The sequence below is a fragment of the Lucilia sericata genome, unplaced genomic scaffold, assembly GCF_015586225.1.
Source record: "Lucilia sericata isolate MDLA Ls3-8-SP2 unplaced genomic scaffold, ASM1558622v1 Contig000097F_arrow, whole genome shotgun sequence".
NCBI lineage: Eukaryota > Metazoa > Arthropoda > Insecta > Diptera > Calliphoridae > Lucilia > Lucilia sericata.
In genome coordinates this window covers 102,535-120,931 of record NW_023994129.1, presented here as the reverse complement: position 1 = coordinate 120,931, position 18,397 = coordinate 102,535, and the positions used below count along the sequence as shown (strand labels likewise).

Below are 18,397 nucleotides of genomic sequence, written 5' to 3'. Positions count from 1 at the left end.
GTGGTTTTCTTCTGTGTGTGTGTTTAATGTATATTATTTTAAAAAAGGATTCGCGTTTACTTACACATACATATATGTATATCTATCTACATATGAAGATTTATACTTAACCAGCAAACATTTGATATCAAATTGTAAATTATTGGAACTGAAGAAAAATAGAACAAATAAGAGAAGCTCCCATTCTATAGATATTTATTCAATAAGGACGCTCCGTGTTTAATATTAAAAAAATATATTTAAAAAGTTGAAGAATGAAAAGGTACCAAATAGTTTACTTTTATAAATAAATGTCCACTCCATCAGGATCCTATATGTATAATTTTATGTTTCTAGGTTCAATATTGCAGAAAGCCGAAAAAGTGCCATTTGAAGAACGAAAAACTACCAAAAATCATTTCCTGCAGATTTTAATTTACTCAGGACACTGAATGTTTAATTTTATGTTTATAGAGAATTCAAAAGGTACATTTCAAAAACTAAAAAGTACCAAAAAACTATATGTTACTATATAAGCTGAATGTTGTTTTTTCTTTTTGTCAATGCATGCAGAAAAATACAAATTTTTTGTTGACATTTTTAGAGGTTATCACCGTTATATATGGAGCGATTTAAAAAAAACGATCTTCTGGAAAGCATGTTTGATAGAATTATTGAAGATTAGGATACTGGATATATACAGACGGACAGACTTTCGGACATAACTTAATCGACTCCGCTATCTATAAGATTCATATATTCTTGATGGGGTCAGAAAATTATATGTGAAGTGTGTGAAAAGTGTGTGAAAAGTGTGTGAAGGGTATAAAAATAACACATTTCTAACGAATTGTGTCCTCGTTCCGATATACATATTTAATTTTTGGATGAAAAACTGATTTTCTGAAAGAGTCTTTATATGGGGGCTACACAGAGGAAAAAAATCGGTAGAAAAGTACCGAAATTAATACAATCCGTTGTCAAAAGTGAGCTTGTCACGTTTGTTAACATTTAGACGTCGGATGTGTTATAATTTTGACAACGTATCGTTTTCATTGCAACCACGCATTGTTGCCACATCGATTACGCTTTGTGTCATTTCGACAACGAATCGTTGTCGATATCACAACGCAACGTTCTGTTTGACACCATAGCGGTGTCACTTTGATAACACATTATTATTTTTTGTTGTACTTTTTACATTTTTACATTTGACAATTATCCATACATACTTTAACAACGGATGTTATTAATAAATTATAAACACTTTGGTGTCCATTTGGTACCAAGCGTGTGTAATTTTAAAACGTCTTTTCCCCCCTGCGTAGGTTATATTTAACAAAATTGTGAGCTCTAAAAAGAAATAATGGACCGTTTTTAAACAAACTTGTTTACCATCGAGGGACATGTTATAATTAACTCATAATTTAATAATTTAATTTAAAAATTTAAATTTTAATTTGATTCCATATGAAAATATCTTTAAAATGCTTATTGGGTATCCTGCCAAACTGAGTATGTGTGGTTTTGTATATAATTTAATTTTTAAGCTCAATTTAATTATTATCTACTTTGTATGTCTGCTAAACCACATAAACATTATATTTTTAAAGCATACATTTAGGAAAAATTAAGTTAAATTATCAAAACTTGTTTCAATTGATTTACATTTTAAATCCTTGACCAGATTGCTAAATGGTAAATAGAAATTTGGTAGCCTTGTTAAAATTGCCGCAACATGTATTTAAAAATGAAGGCCTTCCCAGCAGTTCGTCAAAGAGTAAATGCATCCTAAAAAGACAGTGATTTACAGTAACGTCTAATCATAGGACATTAATAATATAATATTAATTAAACTGAACATATTTCTTTTTAATTAGCACCCCATTACCAAGTAAGGGGTTAAAATGCTAAAATTACTTCTTTTGGAAAATTAGCAATAAATTTTAAAATCTAGCTTAAAATGTTTATTGGGAAAAGTTCAATACTATTTTCATTTTTTTGTATTTTATCATACAATACAATAAAAATCATTTCTTCCATTCTCCGCAAAAATTTTTATTAAATTAATTACAAGCATTTTAAAATAAATTTGTTTTGGTTTTGTTCCTTTTCCTCTTATTTTTTATTTAAACCAAAACATAAAAATGTCTACAAATTGTTAGAGTATAATAAAATTAATTACCTTTTAATATTTTTTTTATATAAAAAACACCTAAAAGTGGAATAATTAATAACATTTCTTTAATCACATTTTGGGGGAATTTAAATAAGGAAATAATTAATTATTTAAATTTATAAAAAAGACAATGTTTATTTTAATCGCTTCTAGATAATATTCTATTATTTATCTGTTTAAAAATTTCGCTTTCTTCTAGGAAAAGATACAAACTTTTTATACAGTTGCTTTATAATACAAAGTCTAAAAAACTTTAATTTTTCCACAATGAGTTTTTGAACTCTAAAGTTTCCTTTGTTTATATTTGTTATATGTTTTTAATTAAAAATACATATATGTCTATTCGATGTTTTTTTCAATAAAAAATAAACATGGAATTTTTTTAATAAAAATTTTCCGTTCTTTTGCACTTTTATTTGTTTTCATTTCTTGTTGTATTAATTTGCTTTTAAATGTCGAAACTATTTACAATTGTATCTACATTTTAAATACACATACATATGATATATATGTATACTTGAATTTCAAGTGTGTGTATGTAAGCAAATGATATATACACACTTATGCATAAATACCCTGCAGTTTGGGGTGATTTTCTACTATTAGATACAATTTCTTATCGAATTCCGTGGTTTTCCTGGAAGTTGATTGATCCATTGAACCAAAATTCTAACATATTACAAATGGACAACTGACACTGGAATATATTGCTTCGAATGTGTTAAGTAACCAATTTACACTCAGAAGAAGAGGATGATCAAATAAAATACGATAGGCTACCTACCAGATTACTTGGGAACAATAAAGTGACAATTGTTTTCCTTTCGGCATTAATAAAAGTGCGTATGTATGTGTCAAATAATAAAGCAATATATATTCAACTTCAAATTAACTTAAAATTTTGGAAAAATATTGTGCAATACTGCTGGGTAAATACATTTCAATATGTGTTAGTTTTTATATTCATATGGTGTACAAATTTGTATAAAATCTTTTCTTTTAGCCTGACATATAAAAGAAAACAATGTCAGGAAAATTGCTATCAAAAAATCGAAGAAAATGTTTGAGACAACAAACTAGTTTTTGAAGACAGTTTTTAGTTGTTTTAATTAAAAATATGATATTTACCCAACAAAAATATGGTTGTGACTAGTACTTACTCAAGAACTAGGTAAGTACTTACTCGATCGTAGTAAGTACTTACCTAACTCCCTAATTGTAAGCGAGAGTGTTAAGTATTTGCATTCAATTTCATTGAGACATCTTAAAGAATTTTTAACATCATTCATTCATTTAGCTTTGTGTTGTAAAAACTTATTTAAGAATTTGCCAAAATCCTTTTAAAAAGTTGGGTGTAAGAAAATTGTGTTTGCCTAAATCTCGAGTCTTTCTTTATTTGTTTATAGTTGTTATTGTTTTAACATTTACATAAACATACTGTACTTCTTGTCATTTTTGTAGTTTTCTACAACAAATATTTGTAATTCTTAGTTTTGTTTTTGAAATATTTCTTATTTTTAATGCAGATTGCTTTGAAATGGTCACATTTTACAGTTTAAAACAAATTGCAATGTCTAAACATGAACTTTTATGGGCAAAACTTTGTTTGTATGTACATATGTCTAAGATATATTTAAGTTTTAAAATGTATCTCCACTAACATTCAAAAATGTTTTGTACAGTGGGCGTGTGTTATAAATTTTCATTCTTTTAATTGAGTTAAGTAAGAGACACGCAAAGCAGGACACGTAAGTGAAAAAGTTAAAATAAAAGTTTCAAGGTTTTTGTTATAAAAATCTAACAATTTAGTTGAACTTTTCAAAATTTAATGACAGCTATTAAATAGGGGGTTTAAGAGCAATTAATGGATTTAAAGGGTTAAACTAAAATAATTAGTACTAAAATTTGTCAGACTTTTCTTTGGCAGATTATGTAGGTATTAATGTCAGATACTGATTTATGTACATATTTCGCTTCATTATTACAAAAGAAAACAAACATTCCACATTAATAGTCATAAAATTTGTCAGTTTTACTTACTTGCCAGTAAATAGTATTAAATACATTTTTAATGTTTCATAATTGTTCAAACAACTACTATTTAATGACCTTATCACAACAGCAACAACAACTGCCTACAAAGAGTAATAAAAATCTGTAACAACAACTAACTGAATGATAAACAACAATTCAAACTCCGGCGGCTATGCCCGAAATAAAATTATAGCTTAATAACGTTTAAATAATTTACAACAGGACATAAAAAGAAGACTACTACACCGACATCAAAACCAGGAAACACACAACAACCCTACTTAGTAGTAGTTGTTGTAACGATTTGTCTTTAAGAACAAAAACACAGTTTTAACAGGCCCTTTTTGGTGTTTTAAACTCTGTTGAGTGTCATAAAACATTGTCAAAAAAATTGGAAAGGGGAATGAATGAACGAAATGTTAGAAATATTAACAAAAAATCATGAAAGCACTTTATGCGCGAAAAGGACATAATTTTTGCCGTAAATAAAAACTTAACGTTAAAAAAAACACATTGAGAAATGTATCCATCCACTCGTTCCTTTAGTCACTTTAGCCAAGTTCTGGGAAAAAACTCTTGAGTCGAGTAATTTTAAATATTTTCATGTTTTTTTCTGCAACTTGTTCGTTGTTTTTGTTAATAACACAAAACAACTGACAAAAACTTTTTGACAGATTTTTTAAGTTTTTTATTTTTGTAAAAATTTGTTCGTTGTTATTATTTGAGTGAAATGACTTTGAACAAGAGTCGTTAGAAAAATGGAGGGTGTTGGTAACTTTAATAGTACTATTAAAACAAACATTTTCGTTGTTGTACTCTACAAAAACAAAAAAATATGTATGTTATGTTGGGTTATTTGTAACATTTAAACTTACTAGCTAGCTACTATCTATCTATCTATCTACTATCTATCTATCTATCTATCTATCTATCTTCTATCTATCTATCATCTTATCTATCTATCTATCTATCTATCCTTATCTATCTATTATCTATCTATCTATCTCTCTATCTATCTATCTATCTATCTATCTATCTATCTTATCTATCGTATCTATCTATTCTTCGATCTATCTACTATCTATCTATCTATCTATCTATTCTATCTATCTATCTATCTATCTTCTATCTATCTCTCTATCGATATCTATCTATCTATCTATCTATCTAGCTATCTCTATCTATCTATCTATCTATCTATCTATCTATCTATCTATCTATCTATCTACCTATCTATCGATCTATCTATCCTATCTATCTATCTATCTATCTATCTATCTATCTATCTATCTACTATCTATCTATCACTATCTATCTATCTATCTATTCTATCTATCTAGTCTATCAATCTGTCTAGCATCTAGTCTGTCTGTCCGTCTATCTATCTAGCTATCTAGCTAATCTAGCTATCTATCTAGCTATCTATCTAGCTATCGATCATCTCTGATCTATCTATCTATCATCTATCGATCTATCTATCTATCTATCTATCTATCTATCTATCTATCGATCTATCTATTCTATCTATCTATCTATCAATCTGTCTATCAATTCTATCTGTCTGTCTGTCTGTCTGTCTGTCTGTCGGTCTGTCTGTCCTGTCTGTCTGTCTGTCTATCTATCTATCTATCTATCTATTCTATCTAGCTATCTATCTATCTATCTATCGATCATCTATCTATCTATCTATCTATCTATCTATCAATCTATCAATCTATCATCAATCTATCTATCTATCTATCTATCTATCTATCTATCTATCTATCTATCTATCTATCTATCTATCTATCTATCTATCTATCTATCTATCTATCTATCTATCTATCTATCTATATATCTATCTATATTTAAAACTATATACACTACACTATGCTTTCAGACAGTTCCTAAAATTGTAATTGTAAGTGCATTTGTATAAATAATTCCTATAGAAGATACACTTTAAATATTACCATTAACTGTATAACTCTGTAAGATTAATTTAAAATGTTTCAGGTGAATTAATTATTAATTATAATTAAGCTGTAATATTTTTAACTCCAAAAATAATTATTAGCAAAACAAAGACAACAGTAATTAGTGCTTTTAAACATTTTAAGAGGTTTTAAGTTTTTTGGCTCCTATTGTTTATTTTTTATGTAAACATGTCGTTAAAATACGTGGGCACAGTGTCATACGATAAGTTTTGCTGGAGGGTTTCAAAATGTTACTTTTTGGGATTTTTTTTGGACTTTTATTTTTTTGTTGTTTGTTAATAAATTGTGTTGTATTGTAATTTTTTCCAATTTTTTTTTTGTTACAGTTACATTTACTTAGTGCTGCTGTTTAAATAAAATTTATGGTTTTTTGCCCAAAGGCAAATAATTGATTTGGGTATAGAAATGTTTGGTGTTACATTGGCAACAGAAAATAATAACATTATTTCTTTAGCTGGATGTTGGATTTTTTTTTCGTATCTTTTCACGTTTCTTTGTATGTGTAGGTATGCAAACAATTGTATTATACATGTGTGTGAACTAGAAAAAATGTCCTTAAATAAATTATAATCCCTTGAAAAAGTAAAAGAGAAAAACAACGTTTGCAGTTTATTTGTTTAGTAACATTTGGATGTTGGTTTTTTTCATATGGATTTATTTATCTAAAATTGTATATTCTTTATATCAATTCAATAATATTTATGATGGTCTACCGTACATATTACGAGGATGATTTCAAAGAAGATAACATTTAATATTCATATCTGTTTTATAATGGAGAATGTGAAAGCGGTGTTTACCTTTACACTTGCAAAAAATGAAGAATTTTAAGTCTGCTGTCGTATTTTTTATTTTTTAGCAACATAGATACATATTTTTGCAGTCCTTAAATACATATTTGTGTTTGTTAATAAAATACACCAAAGGCAGCAGCAGCGCCAAAATTAAACGAAATTCGATTACTCACAGTGTGTTTTAAGGAATTTTTAGTTTATTAGTGAAGTCTATTTTTTATCACTCATACGTCATGTTGTTCAAAAGAAAAATACGAAAAATTGTTTATTTTCCCCAGAGATATTTGCCTAAATAAACGTCCCCTTCATACGTACCACGTTTTTATCGACTATCTTTGCTCTTTTTATTTTTTTAATCTAAAGCCCACATCTAATCAAACATTAAAATATTGACAAACAATCAAACACACACACACGTAGATAAATAGACATACAAGTATAAAAGTAAATAATGAATGCGGGTCAATTTTCAAAACAAAGTTTGCAGTTTTTCCCCTAATATTTTCATCAGTTTGTTTGTTTGTTTGTTTGAGTTTTGTTGGTAAATAATCTCACTCTATTAAACGGGATAAAAAATGACATGAAAATAAACTTAATAAAAAAAGAGCAAAATTGTTAGGGAGGCAACTACCAGTTTAGCTAGGCCACAAAAACCTACGGATCCACTAATACTTCATTTTATTTTTATCTCTTGCTGGATGGAGTTGTCGATCGATTTACCATTCAAAAAAATGTATTGTAGTTTTAAACTTTAAGCTTTATTATTCACAATATTTCAACATTAACCGAAAAATCTATTCCAAAACCTTTTAACCAACTTTAAATATAATCGGCTTTCTAAAATGTAAGATTTGTGTTCTTGCTAAATTTCTTTCAAAAACTTTGTTTTCTTTCTTTTTATTTTAAACTTTAAATAACATTTTGAAAATGACCCGTAATTAAATAAATATTTGTTAGAATTTTCAACTAAAATAACAAACGACTAACTGGGCACTTGACAAAAGAAACAAAACCAACAACCAAATTAAAAGTACAAAAACTAAAGGCGTTGCCTAAAGCCTTGACCAGTAAAAAGAACTTGCACGAAAAAATTATTCAAACATTTAGGACTTTTTTTTAGCACGGAGTATTTTTTGTGCCATGAATTCCAAATAAATTGATATAAAAAGTTTTTTAATCCTTTTTGTAACAAAATGATAAAAAATGCCAAGTAAACTGAGCGGATAGACAATAGAGCGCAGCGCCCCCTTTTCATTGTTGATTAATACTAATTACTCAAGATTACACAACGAAATGCCAAAATAATGTGAAAAAGTGTATTTTCTATGAACTAGATATAAGAAAAAACACAAATAAAAGAAGATAACGTATATTAATGTCAAAGAAAACTTTGTTTATGGAAAAAAGAGGAAATTTACTAAATCGCTGGAAAAAAGTTACTGTCAAGAAAAAGAATTTGATACCGAGAAAATTTAATGGAAATGGATTTAGAATATTTAAGTAGTTAATCCAAAAAATGCAAAATATAAATAAATTAGTAGTTCAGTTCTGCTAAAAAAAATCGAACTAGAACCGAACTAGAACTGAACTGGAACTGAACTGGAACTGAACTAGAACTGAACTAGAACTGAACTAGAACTCAACTAGAACTGAACTAGAACTGAACTAGAACTGAACTAGAACTGAACTAGAACTGAACTAGAACTGAACTAGAACTGAACTAGAACTGAACTAGAACTGAACTAGAACTGAACTAGAACTGAACTAGAACTGAACTAGAACTGAACTAGAACTGAACTAGAACTGAACTAGAACTGAACTAGAACTGAACTAGAACTGAACTAGAACTGAACTAGAACTGAACTAGAACTGAACTAGAACTGAACTAGAACTGAACTAGAACTGAACTAGAACTGAACTAGAACTGAACTAGAACTGAACTAAAACTGAACTAGAACTGAACTAGTACTGAACTAGAACTGAACTAGAACCGAACTAGAACTGAACTAGAACTGAACTAGAACTGAACTAGAACTGAACTAGAACTGAATTAGAACCGATCTACATCTGAATTAGAACCGATCTAGAACTTTCATTTTTAGAAAAGTTAACAGAAAGCAAATACTCAGAGATTTTTGTTTGTAAAATATAAAAAATCTCTAAATAATAGAAAATATTTCTTTATTTTCCCAATGCTGCATTCTAAGAAAAAAATCGATATAAATGGATTTTTAATCTACTATTTTATAGCCGAAATGAATAATATCCTTGTTTTCCCATTTTCTTCATCAAAAAAAAAAAAAAAAAAAAAAAACGAGAAAACTAATCAATAAAAAACTAATAGAGATGGAGAACACATTCAATTTGGCAAAACGACAACAAATATTATTTCCATATTTATTATGCCATAATACAATTTCCTGACAAACTCCTGACTACGACACCAAAGGATGAACATTATTCTCAATAAACTTGAAGCCAAATAAACAAGAAATAAATAAATATTTCTTTTTTTTGAAATGGAAAACATACACTTACCTCCTCTTTTGGCACCAGCGTAACCTTCTTCATGGGTGCACTATTATTGACAACAACCGTTTCACGTTTCAATGATGGACGTTTTAAAGCTGAATTCGGTTTTTGTATCTCAACCATAGTGTTTAACTTGCACAAAGAGGGAAAAAGGGATAGGATGGAAGGAAGGAAGGATAAAAAGAGCACACAGAAAGAAGCGGAGCGAAGTAAAGCTTCAGACAAGGGGAATGATTGAAAGGATATGGTAATTATTACTTAAGCGTAATAAAAAGGAAGTAAAAGTGTTAGAAAAAGTTTGTAGGAAAATAATTTTTAGTAGGAATTGTAAATGTATTTTAAATAGACAGATTTCTAAGGAATTAAAGAGGAAAACAGGAAATTCGTTAGGAATGTTTTAAGTGTCACTTAGTTAATATAACGTTATCCTTAAGCAAGCAATTTAGTTTTTTTTTGCGTTTTATTTTTTTAAATCCCTTTTTTTCGGGTAATAAAGTATTTAAAAATTTAATTTCTTTAGTTTAACAAAGCCATTTAGTACAAAGCTTTGCATAAACATTTCTTTGTAACAACATTAGACATTTTAAAGGTTTAATTTTTAACATTTTTATGTCTGTTTACTTTTAACAATAGTCTTTCTTTAAAATGATCTTTTTCTTTCTTCAAGGATTATTTTTATTTTACTTTTTGCAGTTTATTTTTTAAAATTTTTATCTGAGGAATGAGTAGAATCTGTTTAAAATTGTTTGTTCTTTTTTTGTGTATGCTGTTGCTGCTATTGTTGTGTGTTTATTATTGTTGCAATAAAAACGTTTATTCTTATTCTTTATATCTGCATGGCTTATTTACTTTGGAAGTGTCTTAACTCAAAATTTTAACAAAATTTTTATTAAATATCCGCCAGTTTGATCTTAAAGAAGATTTTTTACTTAATTTTACTAAAAGTTGTTGTGTTGCAATAACATTCCTGGATTTAATACCTTATTCAAGTAAATGAGCGTTATGAGTTTAAAATATTTTTTTTTTTTAAGATTTTGTGAGTTTTTTTCATAAAATTGTGTATTTTAGCTGTTGTTTTTTTTTCTTCTTATTATTAGGGAAACTGTATCCGCTGTGCGTTTTGAAATTGTGTATTTAATGTGGTGTTGATTTTTAAATCAATTGTGCGAATTTGCTTGAGCTTTTGCTTTTGTTTCGTTTTTTATATTTTCAAATGTTGTTGATCCCTTTTCTTTATCATTTTTTTTGTTATATATTTTTCGCTTGTGTGGCTTATTATGCCATTATAGCCCGTTTATTTTTTTATGCTTGGTTCCTTTTTCTAAGAATTTGAAAAACATTTGCATGTACATAAACTTTACAATTTCTGTTGAAAATTTATGAAATTTATTATTTTCTATAATTTTATTTATATTAGATTTTGTTATAACAAATAATATCTAATCAATTTTCAAATATTTTTAAAAAATCGCTAGCGTTCACTCGTAATTTAAATTACTGGTATATGTATGTCTGGTTATATGTTTCTAGGTTAAATATTGCACAAAAACCAAAAAGTACCAGTTTAATTACAAAAAAGTACCAAAAATCCTTTTCGACAGATTTTCATTCACATAGGACTCTGAATGTTTAGTACCAAAAAGTCTCCTTTTATAGGTTCTCACTTACTCTGGGCTCCACATGCTTAATTTCATGTTTTTAGGTTCAATATTATAGAAAATTAAAAAAAGTACCTTTTGAAAAACGAAAAAGGAATACTAAAAATTCCCCTTTTATAGATTCTCTCTAACTTCGGGCTCTTCATGCTTAATTTCATGTTTCTGCGTTGAATATTATAGAAAATTCGAAAAGTACCTTTTGAAGAACGTAAAAATATCAAAAGAGTCCCTTTTATATGTTCTCACTTAATCCGAGCTCTGCATGCTTAATTTAATGTTTTAAGTTCAATATTGTAAAAAATTCAAAAAGTACCTTTTGAAAGAAGTAAAAGTACCAAAAAGTCCCATTTTATGGGCTCTTAATTAGTTCGGGCTCTACAAGCTTAATAACAACTAAACAATAACAACACGCAATTTTTGAAGAAATTTTCGGAGGTTGGCTTGGATTTTTGTTCGTATCTCCGTTATTTATTGACCGATTTTTGCTGACATGCTCGAAAGCATGTCTGACAGAATTGTTGAAGATTAATGTCCCGAAGATATCTGGGGTCTTCAGAAAATTGATTTGAAAAAACATACAGAAGCACACATGTACTTAATCGACTTTCCTATCTCGGACTCGGAATATGGTTTTATAGGGTCCAAAAATTATATTATAGAAATTACAAAGGGACTGACAAACTTATGTATATACAACCTTCTCACGATGGCGAGGGTATAATAAACCTATATCATGATCTTTTAATAAATTTTTGGACATATCTTGGAAACTGTGTTATTTTTGTATTGAAAATCAGGTCTAATGTTGCTTATTAACCATAAATTGGATATCAATTTTCAGAACTGAAAAACATGTAGATAATACATAATCGCTGATATGTTTTTTGTCATTTAGTTTTCTAAAGAATGCATTCCTTTAATTACACAAAACTATAAACACAATACTTTCGATTCCTTAAGGGACTTATTAGACTTTATAACGTTCACACAAACACAATTATGTAAATCAATTTGAAAAATATGTGTAAAATGCGTGCTAATGAGGTGTTTACTTAAACAAAACATCATAATGCTGTATAATGGAATTACAAAATGAATGGAAAATATCATTGTGATAACACAGAACTCAAAATAAAGGACAAATTAACAAAGAGCGAAATAAACACTAATAAAAACAAATTTATCCAGTACTAAAGGCATTAACATTTCAATGAAAAAAAGTATTAAATTTAAGGTAAACTAATATTAAAACACTATAATACTTAATCCTCAAAGTGGGAGACAATGACAGTTTTAAATAAACCAGTAGATATTGTCGTAATAATATAAAAACACAAAGGTGTGGTATGTAGTTCTTTTTTTTGTAAAAAAGTTTTAATGTTATTTCAACAACCGGTAAATAAATAAACACACAGACACCCACACTTACATACATACATATAGACAAAACTCTAAACAAAATGGAATAAAATTTGTAACGCATAAAAGGAAGCGGAAATTTATTACACTTAAGACCTTGTATATCCTTTCCCACCTATATCACCTACAAGGTAAACTACAGAATAAATTTAAATTTTAGTATTTACAAATAAATAATTTAAACTTTTTGATTAACAAGACAGACATTTTAATAAAACCATAACAAAACAAGCAAATAAATGATTTATGTAAAAAACAATTTAATCCAACGCCATAAAACCTTTATCGAATAAAAAGGGAAAATGAATAGATAAAATAACATTAAAAATTCTTAAATAAAAATGTATTTTTTGTACAACAGTTTATAACTTGTCTTTAAGAAAAATTATCATTCATTATTTTATGTTAGCATATGAATATAAAAGAATAGAATCTAAATATATTTTTCATCACAATACTAATCTTTCATTATTTGAAGATTGAAAGTGGCAGAGAGCGTGAATGTAAGAAAAATGAATACTGAAAACCATGATAATCACTGTCATTATATATATATTTTTTTGAAAGTAGTATAATAAAATAACCACAAACAGCCATTGTCGAACACATTCATTTATTTATATTTATGCCTACTACATATTTTTACTACGACTTGTATATTCCCCTTCAAATAGGCTGAGATTTTTTTTGCAACTAACAATCAAAGTAAATTATGCGTAAAAACCTACATCAACGAAACAATAACTTTTGAAATGTCAGTGCTGTGCGTGGGTAGTTTATTCAGTATTGAACCGAAAAATTCAAAATGTTTGTTGCTTTTCAATTTTAACGTACCAGAGGTGCCCCAATTTTATTACTTTAGGATCCGCCTGTAGGGGGTTTTGAGGTTTGGACTAAAACTTTAAACCCTTTCTCTTTATACTTGTGGATTTTTTTAATATCGGACTTTAGAAATAATAGATATATTTCCCCTTTTTGAAATGCAACCACTGTGCATTGTGAAATTGACTAAGGGACTAATAGAACTAGTTTATCTTGAGCTATTTAGCCTTATATGAAGCTCGATAAGGCTTATATACAGCCTGAAATGACATTTTAAAAGTTTAATTTGGAATAACAAACTTATAAAAATCCTCTTAGGATCCCAATGAGAGGAAACTACTACTTATGTAAAAACTGAAGTGACATTACTCTCCCTAGTATGGTAAACAAGGAAATTGCCCATGACATTCAAAACGTCGAAAGAAATCAGGCATTGACCATATCAATAGCTTGCAATCACCTTTTTATACATTCTGCATCCTTTCCTACAGATTTTAATTCACTTAGGTCTCTGAATATTTAATTTTATGTTTCAAGATTAAATATTATAGTAAATTTAAAAAGTACCTTTTAAAGAATAAAAAAGTATCAAAAAGTCCTCGTTTATAGGTTCTCATTTACTAGGTTCAAAATTATAATAAATTCAAAAGTTCCTTTTGAAGATCGAAAAAGTGTCAAAAGTTACCCTCTTATAGGTTTTCATTTAAATGTTTCTGGGTTCAAAATTATAAAAAAGTACCAAAAAGTCACCTCTTATAGGTTCTAATTTACTCCTAGAAAGTTCAAAAAGTGTTCTCAATTACGCCAGTAACAACACTTCATAAGTAACATGTTGGTCTTGTTGTGTTTTTATAAACAAGCAAAACAGTAACAACACTTCATAAGTAACATGTTGTTCTTGTTCTGTTAACAACAAGCAAACTAAGTACAAGAACAGAATTTACCATACGAAGCTGTGTGTTATTGCTTTTTATACCCTACACCAGTTTGGGGTACTGGTGTTTGTATTGTATTGTGCTGATGTTTGTATCGTCCGTCTGTCCGTCCGTCCATGTAAATCTTCTAATTAAACTACAGATCGCAATTTTGAAGATAATTCAATGAAATTTGGTACATGATCTTCTATTTTCACAGGGACGAAGCCTATTAAGATCGGTCCATTATAGCCCCCATACAGCTGAATCCCCGAAAAGGGCTTGTAAGCCTTGTAATCAAAGATAATTCAATGAAATTTTGCACATGATCTTCTATTGTACTACAGACGAATCTTATTGAAAATGGTTAACATCGGTCCAATATTTCACCAAGCCCCCATACAAATAAACCCCCCGAATAGGGCTTCATAATTATGTTTAATATACTCGTATCTCGACAAAAAGCTGCGAAACCAAGTTCTATGCTAACCTTGATGACCCTGATGAATTTTTTTATGATAGTATCTCATTTGACCCTAGTCCCTATACAAAGCCCTCTTCGAAATATGACTTAAACGTACACAATTTTATTCAACAAAAAATGGCTAAAGTATATCTGAGGCAAGGTACATTTTATTTTTATAACTGGTGTAGAGTATTATATGGTCGGCCTCGCCCGGCAATAATTTCTTACTTGTTCTTTTTGAAAATGCATGCACAATAATGCCAATTTTTTATGAAATTTTTAGATGTTGTCTAAGATATTTATTCACATCTCCGTTATGTACCCGAAAGCATGTCTGTTAAAATTATTGAAGATTTGAATCTCGCAGATATCTGGGGTCTTCTGAAAACTCTTTTTAACATTCGCACAGACATTATAGAGTCGTACAAAAATATTATAGAAATTAGGAAAAAAGCTACTTTATGAAACGTACAACTTTGACATCATTTTAGTGAAATCAACTGTAAGCCATTTTGTCGATAAAATACAGTTAAAGGAAATTGTTTTCAAATTATTGTAATTTTGCTTATAATTTATATAAAACAATAACCTTTTATGAACTAAGTGCCGCTGTAATTGATTATGAGTATGATTTACTTGATTGTAATATTATTGTACTTGTTGTACTAGTTTTATATTAATACGCAGGACTACATTTGCAAACTAGTCTATAAATATTTATGGATTTGACATTGAGATTTTTTTGCCAATTATTTACAAAGTACATATTATAATTAATAAAATTCCACTTGGATATAGTCAGCAGTAAAAATTGAATTAATACTTAAGTTTCTAGCAGAAAATTTCTTTAATTTTATTTCCATAAATTTCTGTATTAAAAATTATTTTATAAAAAAAATATACTTTAATATTTCCCACTGTATTTTAGTATTCCGTTGAATTTTTATATATTTATATGGGTAGATTTTCAGTTAATATTATTCCATTTGTCAATTTAACACCAAAAGGTATGTATGTATGCATGCAAGCATTTGTTTCTGCATGATTTATTTATTCATTATTTCAGAGATTTATTTAATGTTCAAAAAATTATTTAATCAGTTTAACAAAAACATTTATATGCATGACTTAATGAAACATGAAAACTGACAAAATATTACCAATATTTTATTTTTATTGTAGTTGAGTTTAGTTTATTGTTTTCTAATTTCATTAAATAAAATTTAACGTATACAGATCTACATATTTATGAAGTACATCAACTCTATGCTAAAACCTAAAACTTTGAAACACATGCGAGTTTGTTTTTTTTTTCGGCACAATATGTGAATAATATGAAATTTAAATTTTATTTTATATTTTTCTACATATTTATCATTCTCATGTTAATTATTTTTGAAGTGTTTGTTGTTGTGTTGTGTGTGCCGCCTGCACAAAATTTGCAATAAACCGAAAAAAGTGTGAAAATTATGCAAGCTTATTTTGTGTTTTATTCTGTGTTGCATATAAATTAAAAGAGAAAACATGTTTAATGCACAACTAAGTACATGTTTCTTTTTTTAAGGCCATGACTAAAATCGAAAAGAGAGGGAGAAATTGTGAGACCGAGGACAGTTTTGCAAGTTCTCAGTTGATAGAAGGACGTACATTTTCAAATAGGTAATTTTTCTCTATTAGATTTTTTAAAATCAAACTGAAAAATTCTTGAAAATACCTTTCATTTTATATAACTTTTGTGTATGCATAGAACATAATAACCAAGATATTCTTCCTTTCAATAGCAAAATACTAGAACTTTTGTAACAAATTGATTAAAGACTTGAATCCGTAACACATTTAAGGTCTAACAATAACTGTTTTTTATTCTATCTATATGGATCTAGATTTAGTCAAGACAAAAAGCGTAGTAAGACTTTGACGATTTTAGGTCCATTGCAATACATTTGCTATAACTAAAAGCCTTTTCGATTATATATAGATTACAATAGATTTTTTTAGAAAAGGTAAGAGTTCATAGATTAAGTCATTCTCTTATTTGAGAATAAGTTAGGTTTATAGCAGGATGTATTTACAACAAATCCGAAAAAATACGCCTAGGTCACTATCGAGCCTTTGCTCACTCCTTTTCATGGAAAATATTTGTTGGTAAAAACATAACCCTTATATAGTATTCATTGAATGTATTATCGTCCAATGTTGAGGAACTCAGTTTCTTGGACGTTATTATTTTGGCAAAAGTGGGCGTAAAAGAGGGCGTGCCATCAAATCGAGATTAGATATATCGTTTAATACTTTCCTAGGGATACATCTTTTGTGTTAAATGTTCGGTAAATGAATTCATTTGTTATACAATGCGGAAAAAGGCGTGGCAACCTAACAAAATATATTATAGTCCTTCACAGTAACTACATACATATTTCCAATCAGAAATTTAAAAAACAGAAAATTCTGAAAAGCAATTGTAAAGTTTCAACCTCCCGAAAGAAGTGCTACCATATAATGATAATTTGTAATGATTTCAAATGGGTTCGAACCAGAGAACTACATAATATGATACCACGGGAACCATTAACACGCAGTGAAGAGTTTCGGACTTGTCCTAGTTATTGGAGAGGCCCCATCGGGGTGCATGTGGTAACTGTGGTTTAAAGACTGATGCACGGTAAAGTCTACGGTAAAGTCTACAATTCGAGATAAGTTCGGTGCTGTTGCCGAGACAACAGATACCCCACAGAGGAGTGACTGTAGGACTCAGCGTTGGAAATGAGTTGGAGTTAAGTGTATATGATACGGGTTGAATTTAACAGTATATCCACCCGTATACCTAGAGTGAGTGTGTCGGGTGTTGTTTTCTATGAGTGTGTCGCATGAATGAGAAGTGTGCTGGGTTGAATGGTGCTGGATGTAAAGTATCTTATACAAGTGATACCATTGAATTTTCCTTCCATGTCCGGGTATATTCCGGGTTTACTCTGTTCATAACAGATTTGCCTCGGTCCTCGGCTTATTTGGGTCTACCGAATACGTCTCTAGGTGCTGTTACTGACTTATCAGAGGCCATATCATCTGCGGGAAAAAAGTTTTTGCATCTCAGAAGTTAAGCAATGGACAGTAATGTTCAGTGGTTATATAGCTCGAGTACTTGAGCAAAGTGCAGAACTATGCACAAAAATTGCCACCGGCGTGTAAGAAGCACAAAGGGGTGGGAGTCGTTTAATCAGCTCACCCTGTAGTTGGAAAAGTACTACAATGAAATGAGGCCAACACGGCAGGTTTTCACGTAAAGAACTTCGACTTCTTGTAAAGTTTCGAATTCAACTGGAAATAAATTTGGAAACATCTAAAATACAATTAGAAACGGTGTTATTTTTGTTATTTTTATTTATATTTAAATTATATTCCTACATATTTTTCGAACTTTTTCTGCAAAACTTTAATATACAAATATATTTTTGCATTTGGCCAAATAGAAATACATATATAAATTTAAAAAAAATCACTGCTACAGTAAAGCTTCATAATGCATTTTGTTGTTTTGCATTATCCTTGAAACTATTTTCAAAAAATAATAAAACAGAAAAAAATGTTTTTGTTCTCATTCTTGTTTTTATGAATGATTTGGCA

The 18,397-nt window shown here is 28.7% G+C and overlaps 1 protein-coding gene across 1 annotated transcript in view; it reads right to left on the bottom strand.

Annotated features, from left to right (window-relative positions):
• Positions 1-10,173, bottom strand: part of LOC119599962 (venom dipeptidyl peptidase 4) — a 51,042-nt gene extending 40,869 nt beyond the window's left edge. Inside the window, exon 1 of the mRNA XM_037949925.1 lies at positions 9,501-10,173. Coding sequence (XP_037805853.1) covers positions 9,501-9,617 — 117 coding nt within the window. The 5' untranslated portion in view covers positions 9,618-10,173. The remainder of the gene's footprint in view (positions 1-9,500) is intronic.
• Positions 10,174-18,397: the final 8,224 nt, after the last annotated feature.